This window comes from Sebastes umbrosus, chromosome 12 (genome assembly GCF_015220745.1).
Source record: "Sebastes umbrosus isolate fSebUmb1 chromosome 12, fSebUmb1.pri, whole genome shotgun sequence".
Lineage (NCBI taxonomy): Eukaryota > Metazoa > Chordata > Actinopteri > Perciformes > Sebastidae > Sebastes > Sebastes umbrosus.
In genome coordinates, this window is record NC_051280.1 from 26,594,745 (window position 1) to 26,617,230 (window position 22,486).

At 42.1% G+C, this 22,486-nt stretch overlaps 3 protein-coding genes across 6 annotated transcripts in view; all 3 read right to left on the reverse strand.

Moving 5' to 3' along the window:
* Positions 1–5,806, reverse strand: part of mcm6 (minichromosome maintenance complex component 6) — a 7,987-nt gene extending 2,181 nt beyond the window's left edge. The window contains exons 1-12 of the mRNA XM_037786725.1: positions 5,562–5,806; positions 4,729–4,875; positions 3,421–3,531; positions 2,993–3,080; positions 2,738–2,899; positions 2,467–2,632; positions 1,972–2,120; positions 1,708–1,858; positions 1,481–1,622; positions 988–1,129; positions 799–906; positions 175–330 (exon numbers count right to left, since the gene is read on the reverse strand). Of these exons, the coding sequence (XP_037642653.1) occupies positions 175–330; positions 799–906; positions 988–1,129; positions 1,481–1,622; positions 1,708–1,858; positions 1,972–2,120; positions 2,467–2,632; positions 2,738–2,899; positions 2,993–3,080; positions 3,421–3,531; positions 4,729–4,875; positions 5,562–5,659 (1,620 nt within the window). The 5' untranslated portion in view covers positions 5,660–5,806. The remainder of the gene's footprint in view (positions 1–174; positions 331–798; positions 907–987; positions 1,130–1,480; positions 1,623–1,707; positions 1,859–1,971; positions 2,121–2,466; positions 2,633–2,737; positions 2,900–2,992; positions 3,081–3,420; positions 3,532–4,728; positions 4,876–5,561) is intronic.
* Positions 5,807–11,120: 5,314 nt separating this feature from the next.
* Positions 11,121–13,324, reverse strand: LOC119498170 (C-X-C chemokine receptor type 4-like). The gene is made up of 4 exons (XM_037786753.1): positions 12,738–13,324; positions 12,421–12,629; positions 12,043–12,326; positions 11,121–11,934 (listed from the first exon to the last, which is right to left on the reverse strand). The coding sequence occupies exons 1-4, from the start codon at positions 12,750–12,752 to the stop codon at positions 11,339–11,341; spliced, it is 1,104 nt and encodes a 367-aa protein (XP_037642681.1). The 5' UTR covers positions 12,753–13,324; the 3' UTR covers positions 11,121–11,338.
* Positions 13,325–15,946: 2,622 nt separating this feature from the next.
* si:ch211-227n13.3 lies at positions 15,947–22,249 on the reverse strand. Of its 4 annotated transcripts, none has more exons than XM_037786743.1 (6): positions 22,094–22,249; positions 20,451–20,531; positions 19,099–19,574; positions 18,225–18,300; positions 17,990–18,118; positions 15,947–17,378 (listed from the first exon to the last, which is right to left on the reverse strand). In XM_037786743.1, the coding sequence occupies exons 3-6, from the start codon at positions 19,538–19,540 to the stop codon at positions 17,000–17,002; spliced, it is 1,026 nt and encodes a 341-aa protein (XP_037642671.1). In that variant the 5' UTR covers positions 19,541–19,574; positions 20,451–20,531; positions 22,094–22,249; the 3' UTR covers positions 15,947–16,999. The 4 variants fall into 4 exon arrangements, with proteins under 4 accessions (XP_037642671.1, XP_037642670.1, XP_037642672.1 ...); XM_037786742.1 differs by having other exon boundaries at positions 21,998–22,149; XM_037786744.1 differs by lacking the exon at positions 22,094–22,249 and adding an exon at positions 21,857–21,895.
* Positions 22,250–22,486: the final 237 nt, after the last annotated feature.

A 22,486-nucleotide genomic window follows, 5' to 3' on the forward strand; every position in this document is an offset into this window, starting at 1 on the left:
TTAGGACAATGAGATTGTTATAGCATCAGATAAGAGCATGCAAAAAAGAAAGGATTCATAAGAATACAACAAATAAGAATGCAGACATTTAAACAGCTGAACATGAAATAAAATGCAAGAATGAAAAATATAATAATTACTGCAGGAACAAATGCACAGACTGTAAACGCGTACCTCATTGCAGTCATCCACCAGGATGAAGAAGAGGTCGAAGCGGCTCATGATGGGGGCGCTCAGGTTGACGTTCTGCTTCAGGCTCTTGCTGCGGTCGTAGCGTCCACCGACGGGGTTGGCGGCAGCCAGGATGGAGGTGCGAGCATTCAGGGTGGCCTGGAGGAGACGGACAGTCTGGTTATTCTGCTGCAGACATGACTGAATGGCTTCCTTTTCATTTTGGCTTCTTGTGCATCTTGAAAGGAAGTTGCACTGTAACTGTTTTAGATGCACTGGATTTGCATATCATGCTATAGAAATGTTTTTTATCTTGTCCTTCATGAGCATTAAGAAGTTTTCTCCTGACCAAAACGAGGTCTAGTATTTACAAGAAAACATAAAAAAGTTTTTTTTTGGATCTTCACTTCTAGCCTTCACCACAACGGAGTCAAGAAAACACAAACCGAGTAAAAAAACACATTTGGAGGAATTTCTATAACTGTTCAACAGACCAAAACATCATGATCTTTAACAGACAACTGTGAGGTTTGATGTACTTATGTTCACATTATTAATGTGCCTAAAAACATTAGCGTCTCTCCCTTTTATATTATTTCAACGTTCAGTGTAATTCGGCTGCGTTACCTTGACTCCAGCCTTGGTGATGCTGATGGTCTGCTGTTCCATGGCTTCATGGATGGCCACCTGGTCCTTGATGTCCATCTTGTCAAACTCATCAATGCAGCACACGCCCTGAAGAAAACACCGTCATTAATACCTCTTGAATACACTTAATGTCCTTCACGGTCTGCTTGATGAGTCTTTAACACTCACGTTGTCAGCCAGCATCAGAGCTCCAGCCTCGATGACGAACTCGTGGGACTCCTCGTCTCGGACCACGGCTGCCGTCAGACCTGCAGCGGTGCTGGCCTTGCCGCTGGTGTACACCGCTCTGGGGCTGAACTCCTCCACGTGCCTGCACAAACACACATTTTAATCACCATTCAGACAGATCTGTGGACTGAGTCAATACTGTCAGAACCTACATTTGATGGATTACAATCAGGGATGTCACAAGAACCGATACTTCAGGACCAATTTAAAATAGATAATTGAGAGGGAATTATGACCTGATTAACTTCCTAACAAAAACCAGTATGCAAACGGTAATAAAGGAGTGGATGTTGAAGCACATGGGATTTGTTTTACTTTTGCATTTCAACGAGGTTTTGAATTGTTACCGAGAATCATGGAATTTCACCGGTATCGGTATCGACTACAACATTTCTGGTAGTTACTGGAAATGTCTCTACGTCGTGTCACATACTTGAGGAACTGGCTCTTGGCGGTACTGGGGTCTCCGACGATGCAGACGTTGACGTCTCCCCTCAGCGAGGTCCTCTCCATGGTGGTTTTGGGAACGCCTCCGAACAGCATCAGCAGGATGCCGCGCTTCACCTCGTCGTTGCCTGCAAAAACGCGGTCGCCATTTAATTTAACTGAAAATTTGCGGCTTCACAATGAAAATGTTCGACGACGGGGCGAAGCACTGACCGTGGATGGTGGGGAAGAGGCTGGTGCACAGGTTGTGGTACAAGTTCTTGTCCTGGCTCATCTCAAACACTTTCTCCCACTCCTTCTCCGTCATCTGGCTCTTGATGCTTTCTGCCGTCTGCTCCTCATCCCTCAGCTCCTTACCGCCAAACTACAACAAGAAAAAAAACAACTTTTAATTGAACATGTTTGGATGAGAACAAAACTGTTGGTGTGATTACTATGGAAATGCGTTCATTATTAGCTCGTGTGTGCGTCTCTTACTCGTGGGTTGGTCGGGGCCACGTTGCAGGCCAGGAAGGCCAGTCTGTATGAAAGCTCTCTGACTCCCAGAGCTTTCAGTCCTCTCAGACCGTCAGTGTCAAAGCCCTGGGGTCCTCCAGTTACACGGGTGCTGGTCTCTGCTCGCACACCTGGAGACAGGACGCCCATACAGACGGTCATGAGGTGTCGAATGTGATTTGTTCAAGTAATTTCTTGCTTTCACACTACGGCTGTGTCCCAAATCATTCACTCATTCACTACTCCCTACTCACTATCCAGGGAGTTGTACATGGAGGACTATTGGTGCCTTCAAATGGGGTCGCGTTTACTGTGTTCATGAGGAGAGTCCATAAGAACGCCCCCCTCTTGTGGTATTCACGACCTCGTAGGTGGACTCACTACATAGTCCACTAGATAATGAGTAGTGAGTGATTTCGGAAACAGCCTATGTCACAATCTGAACTGAAGGCTCAAAGTGTGTGGTCAAGATCATACCGGGAGTGCTGAGCTGAGAGACGTCCGGCACGACAATGAGGGACCCGGTGAAGTCACAGCGGTCTCCGGCCTGAGCCGTCTCCACCGCCTCGGCCCTCAGGACGACCTCCAGGGAGCGTGGGATCGAACCGCGAGGCAGCTCCGCCTGCGTCTCCTGGATACGCACCTGAACACACAAGAGTTTAAGACTCAATCAGAAACCTTCAAACTGTCATCAGTACACCTGTTTATGTATGAATACACACACACACACATCCTCGCTCATAGTTACCTTCTGGAAGTCGACGAACTTGGATTTGTGCGTGTCGAGGTGGAAGCGGGAGCGGTTGTTGCAGACGGGGTTTCTGCAGATGGTCGGTGGCGAGTATTTGAACTGCTGAGGGACGTCTTTGATCAGCGCCTGGCAGTCCATGCACAGGAAGGTGCCACTCACCTGCAACAGACAAGCGTCAACATTACTATATCTCACATCACAGCTTTGGTTTGGTTTTTTAAGCACCTCCATGCTGCCTGCAGGATATCTTACCAGTTCAGGGTGTACCGGGTGTGTCCTCACCACCTGACCACTGATCCTCACCAGGGTGCCAATACGCATGGATGACAGCTCACGGATCCTAGATCACACACAGGAAAAGGGGTTGATATATTGCTCTAGCTTTGCTCATTTTATTTTGAAATATAAAATGACATAATTTCTACAGTATTCAACTCCGCTGTAATAAGGACCGCTACAGGAAATCATTCCTGCCCACGGCCATATCAACATACAACGACTCTCCTCTGTGCCGCCAGAGGACACTTATCTTCTGAGTGGCAATGCACGACGCATATTCTACTTAAATTTGCACGGCAGAAATATATCTTTAATTCTATTTTATAGTATTTTTATTTCTATTATCTACCAAATCACACCAAAACCAGCAGCTGATAGCAGGTTAGTGTCGTGTGTCTTACTTGTGTCTGGTGGGCAGATCCTCCAGGGCTACGTAGAACTCTTTGTTGAGAGGAACATTCCCATGGTCCCGAGCAAAGTTGCGCACTGCCCGACACAGGAAGGGGTAGACTCTGAAAACAGAATCCTTCATGTTAACAAATACCAGCATCCTACGTATCATGATACAGGGGTTACGATTCAATAGACCACGATATATCTTAATACCATAAGCAAGGCGATATATTTCAATTTTTTTAAATCTAATTTTAGGAAAACTGTCATAGTATAAAGAACACACCACCGTATACATAATATCTAAGTAAAAGAAAGTTAACTTTTTTATACAATCAGAACAGTGGGATCTGCATTTCCATTTATCACAGTCGCTGTAACATCATAGCTCTACTTTGAGAGGACACATACACTAAGAGGGCTCATATTTTTAGAAATTAAATAAAGTATTGGTTCATCTTTGCATATAAACTATTACTACGACATACAATATCAGAAAACATAATATCACGATACACGATATTTCATGCACACCTGCCTCTCTGTCTGTCTGTCTGCTGGTGATTCCAGGCTATATAGACATCTTATTATATATTATAGATACCACAAATAACACAAGAAAGCCCTTTAAGTATTAACACTAAATACAAACACACCACCTTAAACACTAAAATGTTCCAGTGTGAATATTATTGGAGTATTATAGGCCAACTATTTTTCTGTACTGTTTTTTGTATGTATTTCTTTGTTTTTATTGGATTGTTTTCCACTGTTTGGTTAGGGGGTTTTCTGCACATTTTGTGTACTTCTTGTTGTTGTTTAACTTTTGTTGTATTTTTTTTAAATTATGTTAGTTTAGATCTTTCTTCCTTTTTTGTTATTGTTTTTTTTTCTCCTGGGGTTTGGGGGGGTAGGTCCTTTGTATAAGCCCGTGGCTTCTTGACCTCTCCTGACACATTGACTGGATTTTGTGCAGTTTTATATATGTGCAAATAAATAAATAAATAAATAATAAAATAATAACTATAGAAGATGCAGAGCCCAAGTATTATAGTACAGCAATAAAATCCCATTTTATGATTGACACAGTATAACATGCTTAACGAAATAATAAATAAATAGGAATAAGTGGCAAGAGATTGCTGATACACACACCAACATGTGAATAAGAGGAGTACTGGCACTTATTTTTTACCACTTCAAGCACCGGCTGAGACCAAATTAAAAGTGTTGCTCACTCCAGCATTGTGATCAGAGTTCAAACTGAGGCCGCAGGTGCAACAGTGATGGTGGAGTTTGATGGTGGTCTAACTCACCTGTAGTACTCCTCCTGGATGGTGGTAGCCAGCTCCTGGTTGAAGCCCTCCAGGTCTGTGAAGCTCACCAGCAGGGTGTTCCTCTCAGGCCGGATCAGCTCCTCAGCCTCCCGGACATACTTCACCTCCCCATCACCGGTCTGGAACCTGCACACAGTTACAGGATAGATGATTATTTGAGGCACCACAGACCAGAGAGCATCTCCACTCACAGAGCACCTTCTGGTTTCACAACAGCTTCTTCTCAGCTACAATCAGACTGGTGGCAAAGGACATTAAAGAGGGACACAAACACCCCACACCTCACCTCCATATTGACACACAGTACACCTGGACTGTAATGCTGTGCAATAAGCTGCCTTCCACTGTGCAATTGTCTGAAATATATTATTTATTTTTTTTAATATTTTTGAAAGTTCTTTTAACATGGTCATGGAGCATATATATATATAATGTATATTTGTATTCTGGGGGTATTGTTCCTATGCAGATGGTAGTTTCGTTTATTTATTGACTACACTGAGGGCGTTTTATATTTTATTTATTTATTTATTGTGTTGAGTTGAATGTGCTACTTATTTTGTACTTTAATAACCTTGTGCCCTTTCTACCTTTTTTCTTTTCTTAAAGCTGACTCTGTAAACTGCTCAGAATTCCAATGTACTTATTATAGGAGCAAATGACAAATAAAACTCTTGAATTATTTATAATACACAGCATTAGATCCTCATAGTTAATGATACAAAATATACTTCAAAATGATGCATCGTGCGATCAACTCGTGCACAGTCCCGTTTCGGCCCACAACAACACAATGAAGCCTGTTGACTTACTCCTCCAAGAAAGCCTGGAATAACTTCTGACATTTTTCAGCCAACTCGTCCTTCACCATCTCTCCAGCATTCTCCGCGGTTGCTGTGGCAACGTCCATGTTGAAACTGGAATACAAAGTTCAAAAACTTGTGCAAAAACAAACCCAGACCGAGCCGTACCGCTCCTCTCAGAACAGACTCACAGCAGCACGCTACAGTCCACCGACAACAGAGAGAGTCAGTTTCGCGCGAAAAAGAGAGACACGTGATCTTTGGCGCGCCGCGTTCGACCAATCGGTGAGGCCGTGCGAATGTTCTCCGTCTGGTAGCCAATCAGGAGTGAGGATGTCAAATGACGCGTGGTTCTTCTGCTCTCTTTCCCGCGGTAACGCTTCCTGTTTCAAGCCAATAAAGTTTAGGGGGAAAAAATGTGTTTAAAAAAAATAAATGTTTTATTTGTTCTCTCTTTGTCTGAACATTAGTACATTAAATTAGTTTGACATATGGTGGACATAATACAGACAAGCAGTGGTGAAAGAAGTATTCAGATATTTTACTTAAGTAAAAGTAGCAATACTACAGTGTATATATATATATAATAAATAAATAATAAATAAAAAATAAATAAATATTTATATATATATATATATATACATATATATATTTATGTATATATATATAATATAATATACAAAATACAATATATAATATACAAAACATGTATCATCATCATCATCATTATTATTGTAGTGTCTCTAAATGAGTATAGGTGTCTTGAGATAACTTCTGTTTTGATTCAACGCTATATAAAAATAGATTGAATTGAATTGAAGAAAATATTAATGTTATTATTGCATATAATAACAGTAACATCAGTATTGCCAATGTGTAAGCCACAAATTGAATGTAGTGTTACAGTTCCCCATTGTGACCACTGTAGGGCAGTGAACACTCATAATTCGAAATACACTCATCAACAGTCAATTCAATCGAGAAACATCATCATACTAACATTTGCTTCTCATACAAAGGGAGCAAAGTGGGTGCTGGTATTTTGGGGTACACATCTGTACCAGTTCAGCCTGAACTAAAGGTACAGTTACTGCAATAGACACCTAGGTGGTACAGGTAAAAAAGTATTCGTCCACCATTGGACGCGTTGGTTGGTGGGAAGCCAGCAGCAGCTGTTCTCTATGAAGGACGAGAGCCTTTAGGGACTGAATGTTTGATATTCAAAAGATAGCATTTGGGTGGAGAATCACCTCAAGAGTTAATATAAACTGTATTCTTGAGAGGAGTGTGTGCCGGGTCCAAAGAAAGCTGCCATCCCAAATGTCCTATCTTGTGTCTGTCTCATCACTTATTACTTACAGTAGGAGTAAACTGATGGTTTTCTGACTCAAATTCCAATTTTCCATGTAACTTACAGCGTAATATAACTTGGCCCATGAATCATCACTGGAGGAGGCTGTTTGTTAATAAGGACAAAGAAACAGAGCAATGCACCGTAGTAATATACTATAGTGGTTATAATGGTAGAGGGGAAAGTAGAACCAAACTACCTGCTATCATCATTTGCATGTAATAATACACTTTTATGTGCTATATCAATTAACAAGTTGTAAATATATGACTACATGTCTTCATAATTTATCTGATTGTGAAAAATAAAGTATTATATACATTTATTATATATTACATTCATGAAAAAAAGTATCTATTTATAGTTTTTTTCTTTTCTTTTTCAGTAACAACTGAGCAAATACCATTTGCTGATGAAGGCCATGAGATGCAGCTGAAAGCTCCTGTGGAAATCTAGTAAGTGGTCCTTGAGTTAAGAATTATTTGCGAAACTGTTATTTCTGAGATTACTATAAGAATGAACCCTCAAGATACACAATTTCAAACCTTACCAGTGTAAGGATCTCTTTACGTATGTCTGTTCATATATAACTGAATATGGCTACAGCTGTGTTATATTGTGTCAGTCATTCATTATCTGCTTGTGGATGCTTCATAAGAGGAGTTATACTTATAAAATGTCCTTGTATCTGCTTATAACTACATGTTATTAATCCTTACAGTCAGCCTCTGCAGGGTTCAGTCCCTGGACCATCTGTGACCGACCAACACTGATCTCTACTCTATTATTCCATTAATGTCTATTTCTGCTCCCAAGTCATTCTCACGTCTCCACCTGCTGAGGCCAATACAAACCTCCCGGCAGGCTATTGGTTTCACCTGTCACATTGTATGAATCCACCAGGAACAACGCAGGAAGTCATTGCAGGCCATTTGGATGCAACCCAGTCTTTCTCTCCCTCTTTATTTCTCCTTTTGTCTTGACCTCTGCTTTTCCCACGATTGTTCAACAGCAGGAAGCTCAGCTTGTCTGAGTATGAAGGGAACTTGACCATCTGTAGGCAAACACACACACACACACACACACGCACACACACGCACACACCCACACACACACACACACACACACACACATACTCATACTCATACATGCACCACAAGAGCATCAGTGCCATCAAATTTGGTGAGGAGGGCTTTTTATATGATATTTTTCTTTGTAATGTAATAAAATGGGTATAAAAGCAGCATATAAATGTACCTCAAAAATGTATTTAAGTAGAGTTATGTTCCATCACTGTTAGTACCATTACTGCTGCTACTATATAGTAATAAAACCCACGTCACACACAGCCGGTAGGTTCAGATCAAACACAGTCTGTAGTAACACTCGCTCATGTATTGTGGTGTATTCATGCAGCACGCACCAAACCAACGTGTGCTCCACCGAGAAGGCAACCTTGATGGCGTCAGATTTGTGGCCGCACGTGAAAAACAAGACGACCGGAACAAACAGTTGCAAGAGCAGCAGGATATGAAAGAGGAGAGGGTAGAGATGGTTTAGAAAAGAGTAGTTTCCTGGTGTATTTGCATTCACACGGTGACACATTTTCATTGTTTTGGTGGTGGACCCCCCGATCGCACTCTGGACTGGCATTCAAGTTCATGGGTGCTCACAACCAAATCAATACTGACAAGGCAACCAAGGAGCATTTCAGCATTTCATACAATCCCTGACTGGTATAGTCGGTAAGTGAAGCTAAATGTGTCACTTGCTGTGAGAACCAGACTGAAGGCAAAAACAAGCAAGAAGTGAAATTAGTCGCACAGACCTGGCTAGTGACCAGTGAGGAAACAGTGTCTGCTGATGTCTGCAGTTCATAGATTTCAGACAGTATTGTTTGCCAAGTTTTGGAACCAAATATTAAAAATGAAGATTCACTAATGTGGGTGTAAAACCCCCCAAATTAAATCTAAAAGTCAACACTTTGAAGGGGGAACAACACCTAAATGAAGAATTTCAACATGGCCTAGTAAACCATATAATAATAATTGAGACTCAAAACTTGGAGACAAAATTCATAATTTGGTTATTAAGATTATTTTATTACACGGCTGTGTTGAATATTGGATTCTGATTGATCAATCATGGCGTTCTACGGTCTGTTATTTCTGTATAGCAGACCGTTGCTATGGGTGTAGTTCTGATGTCGGACTCTGGCGGACCGTTTTTGTGTCAACTTGTTGATTTTCTTTTAAGTAAGTAGCCGTGTAATAAGTGGGATAATGTACAGTTAGCCGGTCATTGTTGTGAAAGAAACCACTTCAGGGCAATGAGAGACCCCTTACGTTTAGCATTGGCATCGCCCTCTTGTGTTTCTTTCACAACAATGACCGGCTCGCTGTACATTATCCCTTACATATTTGTATCACTCATAAGATCAAAACCCGGCTTGGGGCCCTTCTATGTGGAGTTTGCATGTTCTCCCCCGTGTTAGCGTGGGTTTCCTCCGGGTTCTCAGGTTTCCTCCAACAGTCCACAGACATGCATCCATCATCCGTAACCACTTATCCTATTCAGGGTTGCAGGGGGCTGGAGCCGATCCCAGCTGACCTTGGGCGAAGGCGGGGTACACCCTGGACAGGTCGCCAGACTATCACAGGGCTGACACATAGAGACAGACAACCATTCACGCTCACATTCACACCTACGGGCAATTTAGAGTCAACAATTAACCTGCATGTCTTTGGACTGTAGGAGGAAACCAGAGAACCCGGAGAAAACCCACGCTAACACGTGGAGAACATGCAAACTCCTGAATAGGATAAGCGGCTACAGATAATGAATGTATGGAACATTCATGAGAGCTAACAACATCCTGACTTTGAACACTTTACAGATTTACTGTATGTTTACACATCACCACTTTACTTGGTCATTCATGATGTCCTTCAGTGTGTCTCTCCTGCATGCTGTTAAACTGATTTATCCTGTAGCAGCTCTCTGCTGTGTGTGTTGGTGAGTGCAGAGCTGCTCGGGGTGTTTGATTGTTTTAGCTGCTTGTTTTTCCTAAAATGAGCTGCAGGAAGTCTTTCCTGTTTTGAATACACTATGAATAGAAGAGAGTTGTGTGTCTTTGTGTGTGTGAAGGAGAGAGAGACGGAGAGAGAGAGAGACGGGGGCAGATTTATGCAAAATATATGAAAAGGTACGTTTTCTGTCTACATTGGCTGTGTGTGAAATGGTTCCACAGCCATTTCTGTATATATAAAGCCACATAAGCACATGATAGGATGCAGTTAGAGCGATGCCACAGAGTCAACTCCTTATTGTGATGCTGAGTAACTGTATTCTTCCTTTTTGCCTCTCTCACAACCCTCCTCTTCATCCTCTCAGCTCCAGGAAACAGGACACAGTAAACTTCCAGCTTCTGTTTCTCTCACTTCCAGGTGGAAGTAGGTATGTGGGAAGCACTTTGTGTGTGTATGTGTGTGGGTGTATGAGTGCATTTAAGTAGTGGAAAAATGGACCTCCTGACCCCTTCATGCTCCCCTCGCTCTCACGTAGAAGAAGCAAACTGTTTATATCAACATAAATCTGCACACCCCAAAACAGTGACACAAACACATCCACACAAACACACAAATGCGTGTGACTCAGATACACCTGGCTTTCACTAGCACAGTTTAATTTTTCGAAAGAACTTGACTGTGTCCGTGCTCCGGATCAGTGGATTCAGATGGCAGGCGGCTGAGTGATCATGAATCAACACAAAGGGAGACGAGTTGATGATAATAAAGATTACGCCACAATGCCAACTGATTTCGACACTTATTTTTCAAAGAATCTGTATCTGTGAAGCACCAGCTCTGCCCCCAAGCACACCACACACAAAGTAAACTGGTAGTGTTTCCAAAAAGATATCATGATTTGCAGCTTTGGATACAGTTGTCGGCCGATATTTAAACCACGTATGAGACCAAATAGATTGGATTCAGGCTTGTTCTTCCTATTCCACCTCTCCTGACCCTTTCCAATGTTTCTTCTGAGATAAAGCTTGCTTGATAAGTCTCAAAATTGTTTGTGTAATTGGGGCCTTACTGATATCTATCTCACCCACTGAGGGCGAGGGTGGCATTCGCTGTGGTTGAGTGGTTAAAGCACAAGTCAGGAATTCACAGTTTCACTCAGGATGCAAGAATCACAAGAAGACATTTTCACAAATACGGGTATTTTATTGCAAACATCAACAAGCACAGCAGCACTGAAAACAAACCTAACAACAGTATTTACAGGAGAACCCCCACGGTGAGGGAGAAGACGAGTCGTGGGCCAGCAGACTGCTTCTTACTTTCTCAAACACTTTGTGTAAACGTCCTTAACACACACACATATACACAGTATATACACAAATATATGTAGACAGCACAAGCAAACACTAGCTGGAATGTAAACTGGAGGACTCGGACTCTGTGGTCGTGGAAGCCCCTGGGCGTCTCCGTGGTAAAATCTTCAAACTGGATGCTCGGCTCAGAGTGAGGGCTCTGCGGGCCGAGCTCTTGAACCCGGCCCCAAGGAAGGCGTACAGCAGTGGGTTCAGGCAGCAGTGCGCGAACGCCATGGGCTCAGCCACCGCCAGCCACACGCCCAGCACGGCCTCCAGGCTGCAGCCGCGGGGCAGCACCTCCAGGCGCAGCAGAGCATCCACGGAGATGCCCACTCCGTAGGGCAGCCAGCACACGAAGAAGCAGAGGACCAACGCGATGGTGGTCCTCACCGCTCGCCGCTTCTGCCTCTGGCCCCCGAGCGGGCCCCGGGTCAGCCTGGTGACGATGACGCAGTAACACACCAGGAGGACCAGGCCTGGGATCACCAGACCCACCAGCACCAGCTGGAGGTGGAAGATTGCAACCCAGAGAGGAGCGCTGTCTGCTGGGTAGAACCGCTGGCACAGAGTGGACCCCTCGCCTCCTTCCTGAGTCCGGGCAAACACCAGGTCAGGCACCGCCAAGAGGCCAGCGGGCAACCACGCACCTGCAGGGAGAGGAGAAGATAGAACAAAGTAAGGGACTGTGGGAGGAAGAAAGAAGAAGAGGAGAGTTGGGATAAAGAAAGCACCAACAGAAATCTTTCGACACTCACCAACATAAACCAGTCTGTGCGCCAGCAGCTGCCTCAGCCCACCGGTGTTGGTGTCCGTGGCTCGGACCACTGCCAGGTAGCGGTCCAGGCTGATGAACGCCAGGATGAGCACGCTGCCGTACAAGTTGACCGTGTAGATGACGTGCACGCCAACGCAGGTGGCCGCTCCGAAGCGCCAGTCGGACAGGGCCGAGTCCACGGCCCAGAACGGCAGCGCCAGAACGAAGAGGAGGTCAGCGGCTGAGAGGTGGAGGCGATACCGGTCCGTGAGGCTACACTTTGACCTGTAGACCAACACGGGAGTGGAAACCATTACGCCCGGTTCAGACACAAAGACATTCATCAGATCAACCACCAACCCTGCACCTATTCTCTCACCTGCGTTGGCAGCCCAGCACTATGACGACCAGGCCGTTCCCAGTGATGCCCAGGGTGAAGATGAGGGCGTAGACCACGGGCAAGAAGACCCGCAGGAGGTCAGCAGGCATCACGTGCTCCAGATCACAGGGCTCCTCCAGATCGCCCCCCATGTCACCAGAACCAGAGCCTGAGCCCGTGTCATTGATGTCGTAGTCGAAGATGATATGCTGGAGAGATGAAGATGATGATGATTAAGGGCAGGAAGCAAAAGAAAAATTGATCCGAAAAACAGATTTATGAATTTACATAAAACCACGTCTGACTGACGACCTTACCTCATAATAGGACATGATGGAGGCAGTTCCTCTCCTCTCTCAGCTGAGTGAAGTTGAGACTTCTGTCTACAGGGGATATATAGTCGTGCTCACGCTCCTCCCCTCAACACTCCGACACATCTGTGTTCCTGCCGATACGTTTTTCCTGTTTTCGAGGTGTCAGGTGCTGATAGTGGTTCTATCACAGGATACCGCGTTGTGTGTGTGCGCTGCTTGAATTGTTTTGGCCCTGAGACCTCTGGGCTTGTGATAATCGGGACCTATTGGCAACAGGGAAGACTGCCGATGAGGATCAGACAATGTGTAATGTGTGTGTGTGTCCCTCCAAACTCCATGCTCTGTTGAATCAGAACAAGCAGCAGGAGTTTCAGCTCTCACCAGAGTGTGGACATACTTGTTTCAGTGTCTTGTGTGATTCATGCGAGGGAGACAGAGACGCAGGGAGAGGAGAAGGAATGGAAGATGATTATCAGCAGTTTAACGCTGTAACACTTCCTCTGATCTTTCACTGTCAACGGACCATGAGTGTGAGTTTGTGAAATTAGTGCGTCACGTTTCTGAGAGCAAAATAACACTTTGTTTTTTCACACACCAACACAATTTTTATTATGATTAGGGCTGTCAAAGTTAACGCGATAACGCGTTAACGCAACTTCACTCTGACACCACTAATTTCTTCAACGCATTAACGCAACATGCAATTTTTAAGTTGTAGTTGGCTCAGTTTTAAAGCTAGAGTGAAGATGCACCATATGAAACTAGAAAACTTAATGAATCCATTGGTACCAACCATGTCATACTAGCTTGTCACGAAGGAGGTTAAATAAGGCTTCAAACTTGGGCTAGATTTTGGCGAGGAAAAAACTGGCCATTATCAAAGGGGTCCCTTGACCTCCGACCTCAAGATATGTGATTGAAAATGGGTTCTATGGGTACGCACGAGTCTCCCCTTTACAGACATGCCCACTTTATGATAATCACATGCAGTTTGGGGCAAGTCATAGTCAAGTCAGCACACTGACACACTGACAGCTGTTGTTGCCTGTTGTGCTGCAGTTTGCCATGTTATGATTTGAGCATATTTGTTATGCTAAATGCAGTACCTGTGAGGGTTTCTGGACAATATTTGTCATTGTTTTGCGTTGTTAGTTGATTTTCAATAATAAATATATACATACATTTGCATAAAACAAGCATATTTATCCACCCCCATGTTGATAAGAGTATCAAGTACTTGACAAATCTCTGTGATTAATTGATCGATTGACAGCCCTAATAATAATAATGCAATAATAAAGTAAAAAGGAAAGGAATTCAATTTGACAAATTTTAACAGAATTTCACCCTTCTGTCTTTAAATTAATTAAATATAATTGAATTTTGGAATGAAATAGCAAATACGTGAAGATTTTATATTGTTATCTTATTAACTCATCTGTCTGTCTGCCCATCAAGTTCCGTTTCACAATCAATTTCCTTCCTGCTTTAACGTTTAGTTTCCATTTCATGACTGTTTCAATTCAAAGATGTGTAGGCAGCACCAACTGCTCTGTGGATTTCACTTGATTTCTTTCTCTCTCTTTTGGCACTTTAAGAAATTACATACTTATAGAATATGAAAAAAATAAATGGAAATAAAAATAAGATAAAATAATAATCAACGAAACAGAGGAGAGAGAAAAAAGTAAATAAAATGACTGATTACAAAATCACTTGATTTTTAGGAGGCACACTGCTTGCACATCTTTAGTCAACCCATGGTGAAATGGAAACTGTAAAGTAAGAACCAATTAATTTCAATTTTAATAATTATAATGGCATTTCATAACGGATTATAATTAAACTCCATGTTCCACATCTATGTTTGTGATGCCGAGTCGGTCAGCAGACACACTTCCTGACTTGGCACTGGCAGCTCAGACTTTAAATCCCCATCCTCTCCCAATACAGTAATCCCACAAGTAAACAGCAACAACACCCACCCCCCAAAAAAACACGGTCAAACCTTCAAGACCCAACACTCAGGGCCTTATCTCTTGCTCTTTTTCCCCACCCTTCCTCTACATTCACTGGTATCAGCGTCAACATCTTGAAAATAACATTGCTGTGTAAAAACACCTACGTGTTTCTGGTTTATACTCATCAAAATGATCCAGATAACTCAGCGCCTGTACTGACTGTCTTAATTGGGGTCACGCTGCTGAATAAGCCTGATTTAAAGATGAAGTAGGCAAGTTGGAGTAAATATGATTTAAAAAAAGGTTATTTTGATAAAATGGTCTCTATATCCTGACAGTAGTGCATGAGACAGGTAATCTGAAAAAAATCATGTGCCTCTGTGTCCTCCGGTGCTCCTAATGGCATCTGCAAGATTTCACAGACCGGAGGAAAACAACCAATCAGAGCCGAGCTGGAGCCTTGCCGTCTCTGAGCAGCTGTCAATCACTCGCAAACTCCAATCAAACGGTCAAACTAGGCAGCGCTGATCAAATATGAATCAATATTCTGTTACTGTAATGCCTATTTCTATGGTAAAATGTTTCCAAAAACATCTTGTAGTGTACTGTTTAGCTGTAAAATGAGAAAGTTTGTGACCCGGCTGCCATGTTGAGATCAGCTGAGGAAATACCAAGCACCGCCCACCAGCCGGAGCACGCTTTCTCATTTTACAGCTAAACAGTACACTACAAGATGTTTCTGAAAATAATTGAGGCAAGAAATAGGCATTACAGTAACAGAATATTGATTGATATTTGATCAGCGCTGCCTAGTTTGACCGTTTGATCGGTGTTCGCGAGTGATTGACAGCTGTCTCTAATGAATGAACAGCCAATAGGAACGCTCTCTCTCTGAAATGACCTGTGATTGGCGAAAGTCTCCCGTCACGGGCTAGATTTTTTTAAGCCTGAAAAGGGAGCCATGAGGAGGTGCAGAAGTCTCTCAGAACACTTGAATTACAATATGCTGAAATGTTATTATGAAATTGTTGCCCAATGATGCCAAAAACATTCTGCCTACTGCAGGTTTAAAGCAGACTTTGAGCTCTCAGTACAGGAAACACACAGGTGTAGGCTACGTAATTACATCAATTAAAGGCTGCATTCCATTTAGATGCACCAGGTGCAGAGTTTTGGTAATCATGCACACTGGGACATTAAATAATTGTTAATGTTATTAATTAAACCTGTGCTTTTCTCTTCTTCTGTAAAAAAAAAAAAAAAGGCACAGTAAATGGCACAGGGCTGATCTGCTATAACCAGAGGTCTGATTCCTTCAGTAAGTGGCGCCACCATGTGGGCTTTTAGAGAAAGGGTCTAACACTGCCCTCTGATAAATATTAACTAATCCCATTACCATCTGAGCGTTCCAATACCCACCACACTATTTAGTATGCCAGAAAAGATATCCCAAAACATAGTATATCCAATGCAGTGTGCCAAAAGTACCAGGATGTCCTTCTACCTCCGGATATATGAGCAAGAGGGTCAAAGTTCAAGGCAAAACGTTATGATGAAGTAGTATGTCCCAAACGTATACATACTGCATGCAACGGAACGTACTTTAAAAGGGCAGCTGCAGTACGTACTAGTAAGTATAAAGAAAAAGTATGCGATGTGGAACGCACCCCTTGTTTTACAGAACATGGCTCCTTTCCACAACTTGCCACCAGGAAATATTCATCCATTTAATATTCTTGGTAAACAGTAGTTGTTCATTCATACAGAAAGGGCCAATGTTCCCAAATCCACACTACCTACTAAAATGATGATCTTTAGATATTTTGCAGTTGTTATAAAAGTTGAAATACATCAATATTCCTTACTGTTGTGTACTAAGAGGAAATTATGCACCACTTTATTTTAGTATACTTCATTTTATCACTTTTTCTAGTGTGTAAAACCACCACACACTGAAAACCTGCTTGTTGTATTAAAAAAGGTACACAGTTATAGTTATCATGCTCGTGTAGGTCTACTGGGGATGGAAATGTTAAATCTGTCTATCATAGGGATATGGGTAAAAACAGTATTAATGTGAAAAAAAATAGTTTTTCACAGTAGTTCTTTTAAATAAATGCTATTTGAAAATTCAAGAAAAAAATAAATAACATGCAGCCAATAAACTCAGGTATATGCCTCCAGGTGAACAAGTATTTACAGAACAGAATAATAGCCAGGCTAACGTCACAGGTAAACACTACATCACTGAACACTGTAGCTGTTAAACTGCTTCCTTAAAAAAAAAAAGTCAGAGCCACCTCGCTAACGTGTTTCTCTGACAATCCTGCTGCTGTTGCCACGCAGCTGGGCGAGCAAGTCTCTGAATCCGCCCGTCCTCTTTGGCGCTTTCTGCACGGGTGGGACCTCTTTTGGCTCGATGGTTTCCATGGCGACTGTGGAGGGAATCAGCTCAACAGCCAGATTTGTGTCCGATTTATCGCTGACTTCTTGACCGCTACAACCCTCAAGACCAGGACTGCTGCTGTTGTGACCGCTGGTTAGGTCGACACTGATGTGTTGGCGGCGATTGTTGCTGTGGAGACGCTGCTGTTTAGCGATGCGAGGGCCCTGAGAACCGTCTCTTGTCCTCTTCCTCCTGTTCTTCTTCACTGGCTTCACTCTGACACGTCGTCTGAGGTTCCTGACGCAAAAAACGCAGCACATTCAAGTAGTTTTTGTATGAAAACAGGCTTATTTGTCAGCTTTTCTACTGTAGGAAATGTGTTATTCGCTTTAACGCCACTAATTTCTTTAACACAACTTGCGATTTTTAGCTTGTAGCGGGCTCAATTTTAAGGCTAGAGTGAAGATACTGGCATCATATGAAGCTACTAAACCAAATCCATCGGTACCAACCATGTCATACTAGCTTGTCGCGAAAGAGGCTAAATAACGCTCCAAACTTGCGATGAATTTTGGTGAGGAAAAACTGTCATGCCATTTTCAAATGGGTCCCCTTGACCTCTGACCTCAAGATATGTGAATGAAAATAGGTTCTATGGGTACCCACGAGTCTCCCCTTTACAGACATGCCCACTTTATGATAATCACATGCAGTACATACATACATTCATACATACATTTGCATAAAGCTAGCATATATTTGCCCACTCCCGTGTTGAGTATTAAATACTTGACAAATTTCCCTTTATGGTACAAAAATAAAAAATGTGCAATTAATCGTGGTTAATCATGGACAATCATGCGATTAAATATTTGGATCGATTGACAGCCCTAGTACAGATGCATTACCTCTGAAGGAAAGCGTGCGGCCTCAAGCAGGCTGATGATTCTTCCTCTCCCACGTATTGCGCAGGTCGATTTGCACCATTCTTGACCTCAAGTCTTTTCTTAACCAGTTGTACGTGGATCGAAAGCTTCCTGACAAAACAGAGAGGTGCTGTTATAATGAGCTGACAGCACATGACTTTGCATGGCTACTGGTATTCCACCTTAATGCCACACACACAAGCAGTCTCAGTCTCACCCTCTTGCATCAGGCAGCCTCCTCGGTCTCCACTTCTTCATCAGGACCCACTGATCACATGTCAGGGACTTGGGATCTGAAAAACAAACCAGAAAGAAGACCTGTTTCATCTAAAAAAATAAACGTTTTTGTCTCACTGCGACGATATTTACTGCTGCATATATTTACTGCTGCACGTTGGATGTAATGAATGAAATGCAGTGGAGGAAAATGAAACTAAAAGCGTCTGTCTCCACAGTAAATCATCTGTTGAGTGATTGATGGTTATTTATTTGTGCTTTAGAACGTAACCGTCATGAAACCATCAGAAAATAACTTTTCTTTCTCTCATTCACAGCACCATCGGGATGTCTCTATTTTTTAACATTACCGCTCGCCCTTGCGATCTCTCTCTCTCTCATTTTCTCTCTCTGTTTTTTAATGAGTCAAGAGACCAACAGCAGACTCTAACTTACTTCCAATGTTATCAAACAAAGAGACATGTTCTCCCCTCGTCCTAAAAGGGTCCTAAATCGATACTAGAGTACTTCCTTGTGTATGAGTGAAGCAGTACGTGAGTTGAAGCCGTTAAAACAGCAGCGCTGTGTGTGTGTTTCACCAATTAGCGACGATCATCCCTGCAAACTCCACCCCAAAAGTTCCTGTACTTTTAGAAAAGTACTACCCCACGACTAGGGCCTTTTTTGACAGAGTAAAATGTCCCCGGATCTTAATTTAGACCGTGGTCCCTGCAGTGGAAATGCAACGAGTTCCTCAAAAGGTTCTTAGTTCCGAGGTGAAGTTACTTGCGCTGGAAATGAGGCTTTTGAAGCCCACGCAGACATTAACATTTTCATATCATGTTGCTGGAAAAAAAAGGAAGAAGTGCACTCACCATTGTTTAAGAGTTTATTTTTTAACGGCGCTTTCATCTTCTTTGCCTTCTGGTAGCGAGCCTTGCAGGCCGAGCACAAGCCCTTCGAGGGCCTCAGCTTCTTGGGGGAGGCGCTGCGTAGGAGGGAAGGACCAGAAGCTACGCTGCTGTTGACAGAGCTGCAGTCTTCATCCGACCCGTCCACTCCTTCGTCGGCCACCTCTACAAACTTTCCTTCGTCCTCCTCGGCGACGCGTTTTGCATCGAGCGAGCTGTTGATGATGTCGATGATGTCGAGGCCCTTCCCCTCGTCTGCATCGACTACGCCGTTGTCTTCTTTGGTCTTCCTCAGCTCTGTCTTCTGTCTCCTACCCCTCAACTTGCGCTCGATAACTCCTTCATCTGGGCTGGGACTTCTCCTCTTGGAGACCTTCGGTGGTCTGGAGGAGCGTCGGGGATACATGGGGCTTTTCCTCTCCAGACAATACTCAAATGACCTGTGACAGAGAGCAACAGTGGATATCTGTGATAAAGCACCTGTGAAGTGTAATACATTGGTATGTGATCACTAAGGCTTTATCTTATTTCAGAATTTAAACCTGCAGTAGGCAGAATGTTTTTGGCAAATCCATAATAACCTTTCAGCATATTGTAATTCAAGTGTTTTGAGAAATAACTAGACTTCTACTCCTCCTCATGGCTCTGTTTTCAGGCTTTAGAAAATCTAACCCGTGACGGAAGATTTTGGCCAGTCTAGGGTGACCAGGTGTCCCACTTTACAACGGACTGCACATCATTTTTATCCCCTGTAACACATCCCACATATTGAGACGATGTCCTACATTTTCATTGGCTCTAGTTTTTAAAAGTAAAAACCACTGCAGGACGGATGTTTTTTTTTTTAAATCTGGCTTTTATCCAATGGCTGTGAAGAAAGCAGGGAAGGCTGTCATCACAGGGCTGTAAGTATTTATAAACCGCTGGAAGGCAATTCTCAGAGTTTTTTTGTGAAATTTGACAGTTATTTTTCAATTTCACACAGGGGGAATACGACATGAAGTATCACAAGAAACGTGCGTCTGAAAAAAAAGATTAAGTTGATCTATGGATGCATTCGGGCAAAGCATAGAGATGTTACAAGATAAGGGGCAGAATAGGAATGTGTATTATTTAAGTTATACATTACATCAAAACTGTAGACTGCCTCTCAGACTTGGTAACGTGTACCACACAAATAGAAAATAATATAGATATAATATAGATATAATTAATAATAACTTTTTAAAATCACATTTGCTCTAATTCTACCCACTGCTGCTTTAACTGAGGTCACAGGCTGGAAACTATTTTATAATGTTTTATTGCGGTCTTACCTGGAATATTCAACACTTATGGACAATGAATGAATGAACGACAACAAGCTGTCTGCCTCATACTTGCTGTCAGTCACAGGCCTGTAAAGACAACAAACCACTTTAATGATAGATGATCAAAACAGCGGAAGGAAAAAAAATACAGTACAATATTAGTCTAGTTCCTGTTCCTGCTTGATCTCAATTGTCAAGTCAATTTTATTCATATAGCCCAGGGGTCAGCAACCTTTACTATCAAACGACTTTTTTTCTAGTAAACTTCTGACTTTATTATCATAATACTACGACTTTTTTTTCTCGTAAACTTATGACTTTAAGCTTATAATATTACGACTTTCTTCTTGTTATATTATGACTTTTTTTCTCTTCAACTTCTGACTTTATTCTCATATTACGACTTTTTTTCTAGTAAACGTATGACTTTATTCTCATATTACTTTTTTTCTCTTAAACTTATGACCTTATTCTCATAATATTACGACTTTATTCTCATAATATTACGACTTTATTCTCATAATATTACGACTTTATTCTCATAATATTATGACTTTTTTTCTAGTAAACTTATGACTTTATTCTCATAATATTACGACTTTATTCTCATAATATTCTTACTTTATTCTCGTAATATTATGACTTATTTTCTAGTAAACTTCTGACTTTATTCTCATAATATTCTTAATTTATTCTCATAATACTACTTTTTTTTTCTAGTAAACTTATGAATAATAAATAAATAATGAATAAAGTCATAAGTTTACAAGAAAAAAGTAATAATATTATGAGAATAAAGTCACAAGTTTAAGGGGATAAAAGTACTGATATTACGAGAATAAAGTCATAACTTTACTAGAAAACAAGTCGTAATATTATGATGCCCCTCCTACCACAATCTGCTGTTTTAACACCATGTGCAGTACAAACAGCTGACTACATATACAGGTAACTGTATTCTTGTATTCTTCTTGACCCTCAGACATCAAGCAGCACTATGCTGAAGCTGAAGCACATCAAGCAGCACTATGCTGAAGCTGAAACACATCAAGCAGCACTATGCTGAAGCTGAAGCACATCAAGCAGCACTATGCTGAAGCTGAAGCACATCAAGCACTGTACCATACTGAAGCTGAAGCACATCAAGCAGCACTATGCTGAAGCTGAAACACATCAAGCACTGTACTATACTGAAGCTGAAACACATCAAGCACTGTACTATACTGAAGCTGAAGCACATCAAGCAGCACTATGCTGAAGCTGAAGCACATCAAGCACTGTACTATGCTGAAGCTGAAGCACATCAAGCACTGTACTATGCTGAAGCTGAAGCACATCAAGCACTGTACTATACTGAAGCTGAAGCACATCAAGCACTGTACCATACTGAACACTACTATACACTACTTTCCCCCACAGGCTTTGCTGTTAGCTCATGTTAGCATCTCGGCTAACATCTCGGTAAACAACCCTGGAGACGTTACCAGGGCGACAGCAGCACTGAGATCGATATCACGTCATCACTGAAGCTACACTACGACTTTAAAACTTACTGTTTCTCAGCTCGGTCACATTTAACGTGAGCTGACATGTTGAAAGATGTTGTTTTAGTGGCATCTAACAAATAGAGAACAGAGCGAGGCGCTTACTTGTTAACAGACTGGCTCGAGCCAGTCGAGCTCGCGGACCTGAGGTTTGTTGTGCTCGAGGAACCTGCTTGAAGATGCGCGCGGAGGAAGGACCGGAAAGACTAGTGTCGATTCTTCTTCTTCTACGGTTATTTGATTTGAACCCCCCAAAAAATAGCGCCTTAACGCCACCAAGCGGTTTAAAAACAAACAAAAACTTTATTTCAAAAGTTAAACACAATATATTCGCAGGTTCAGATTTTTTGTTACAATTCTGCAAAAAATATTTTACAGTATAAAAATAATATAAAAATAAATTATTAAAGGTCCCATATTATAAAAAAGTGAGATTCAAATGTTTTGTTATTATAAAGCAGGCTTAAGTCCTATATAAATACTGTGAAAGTATCAAAA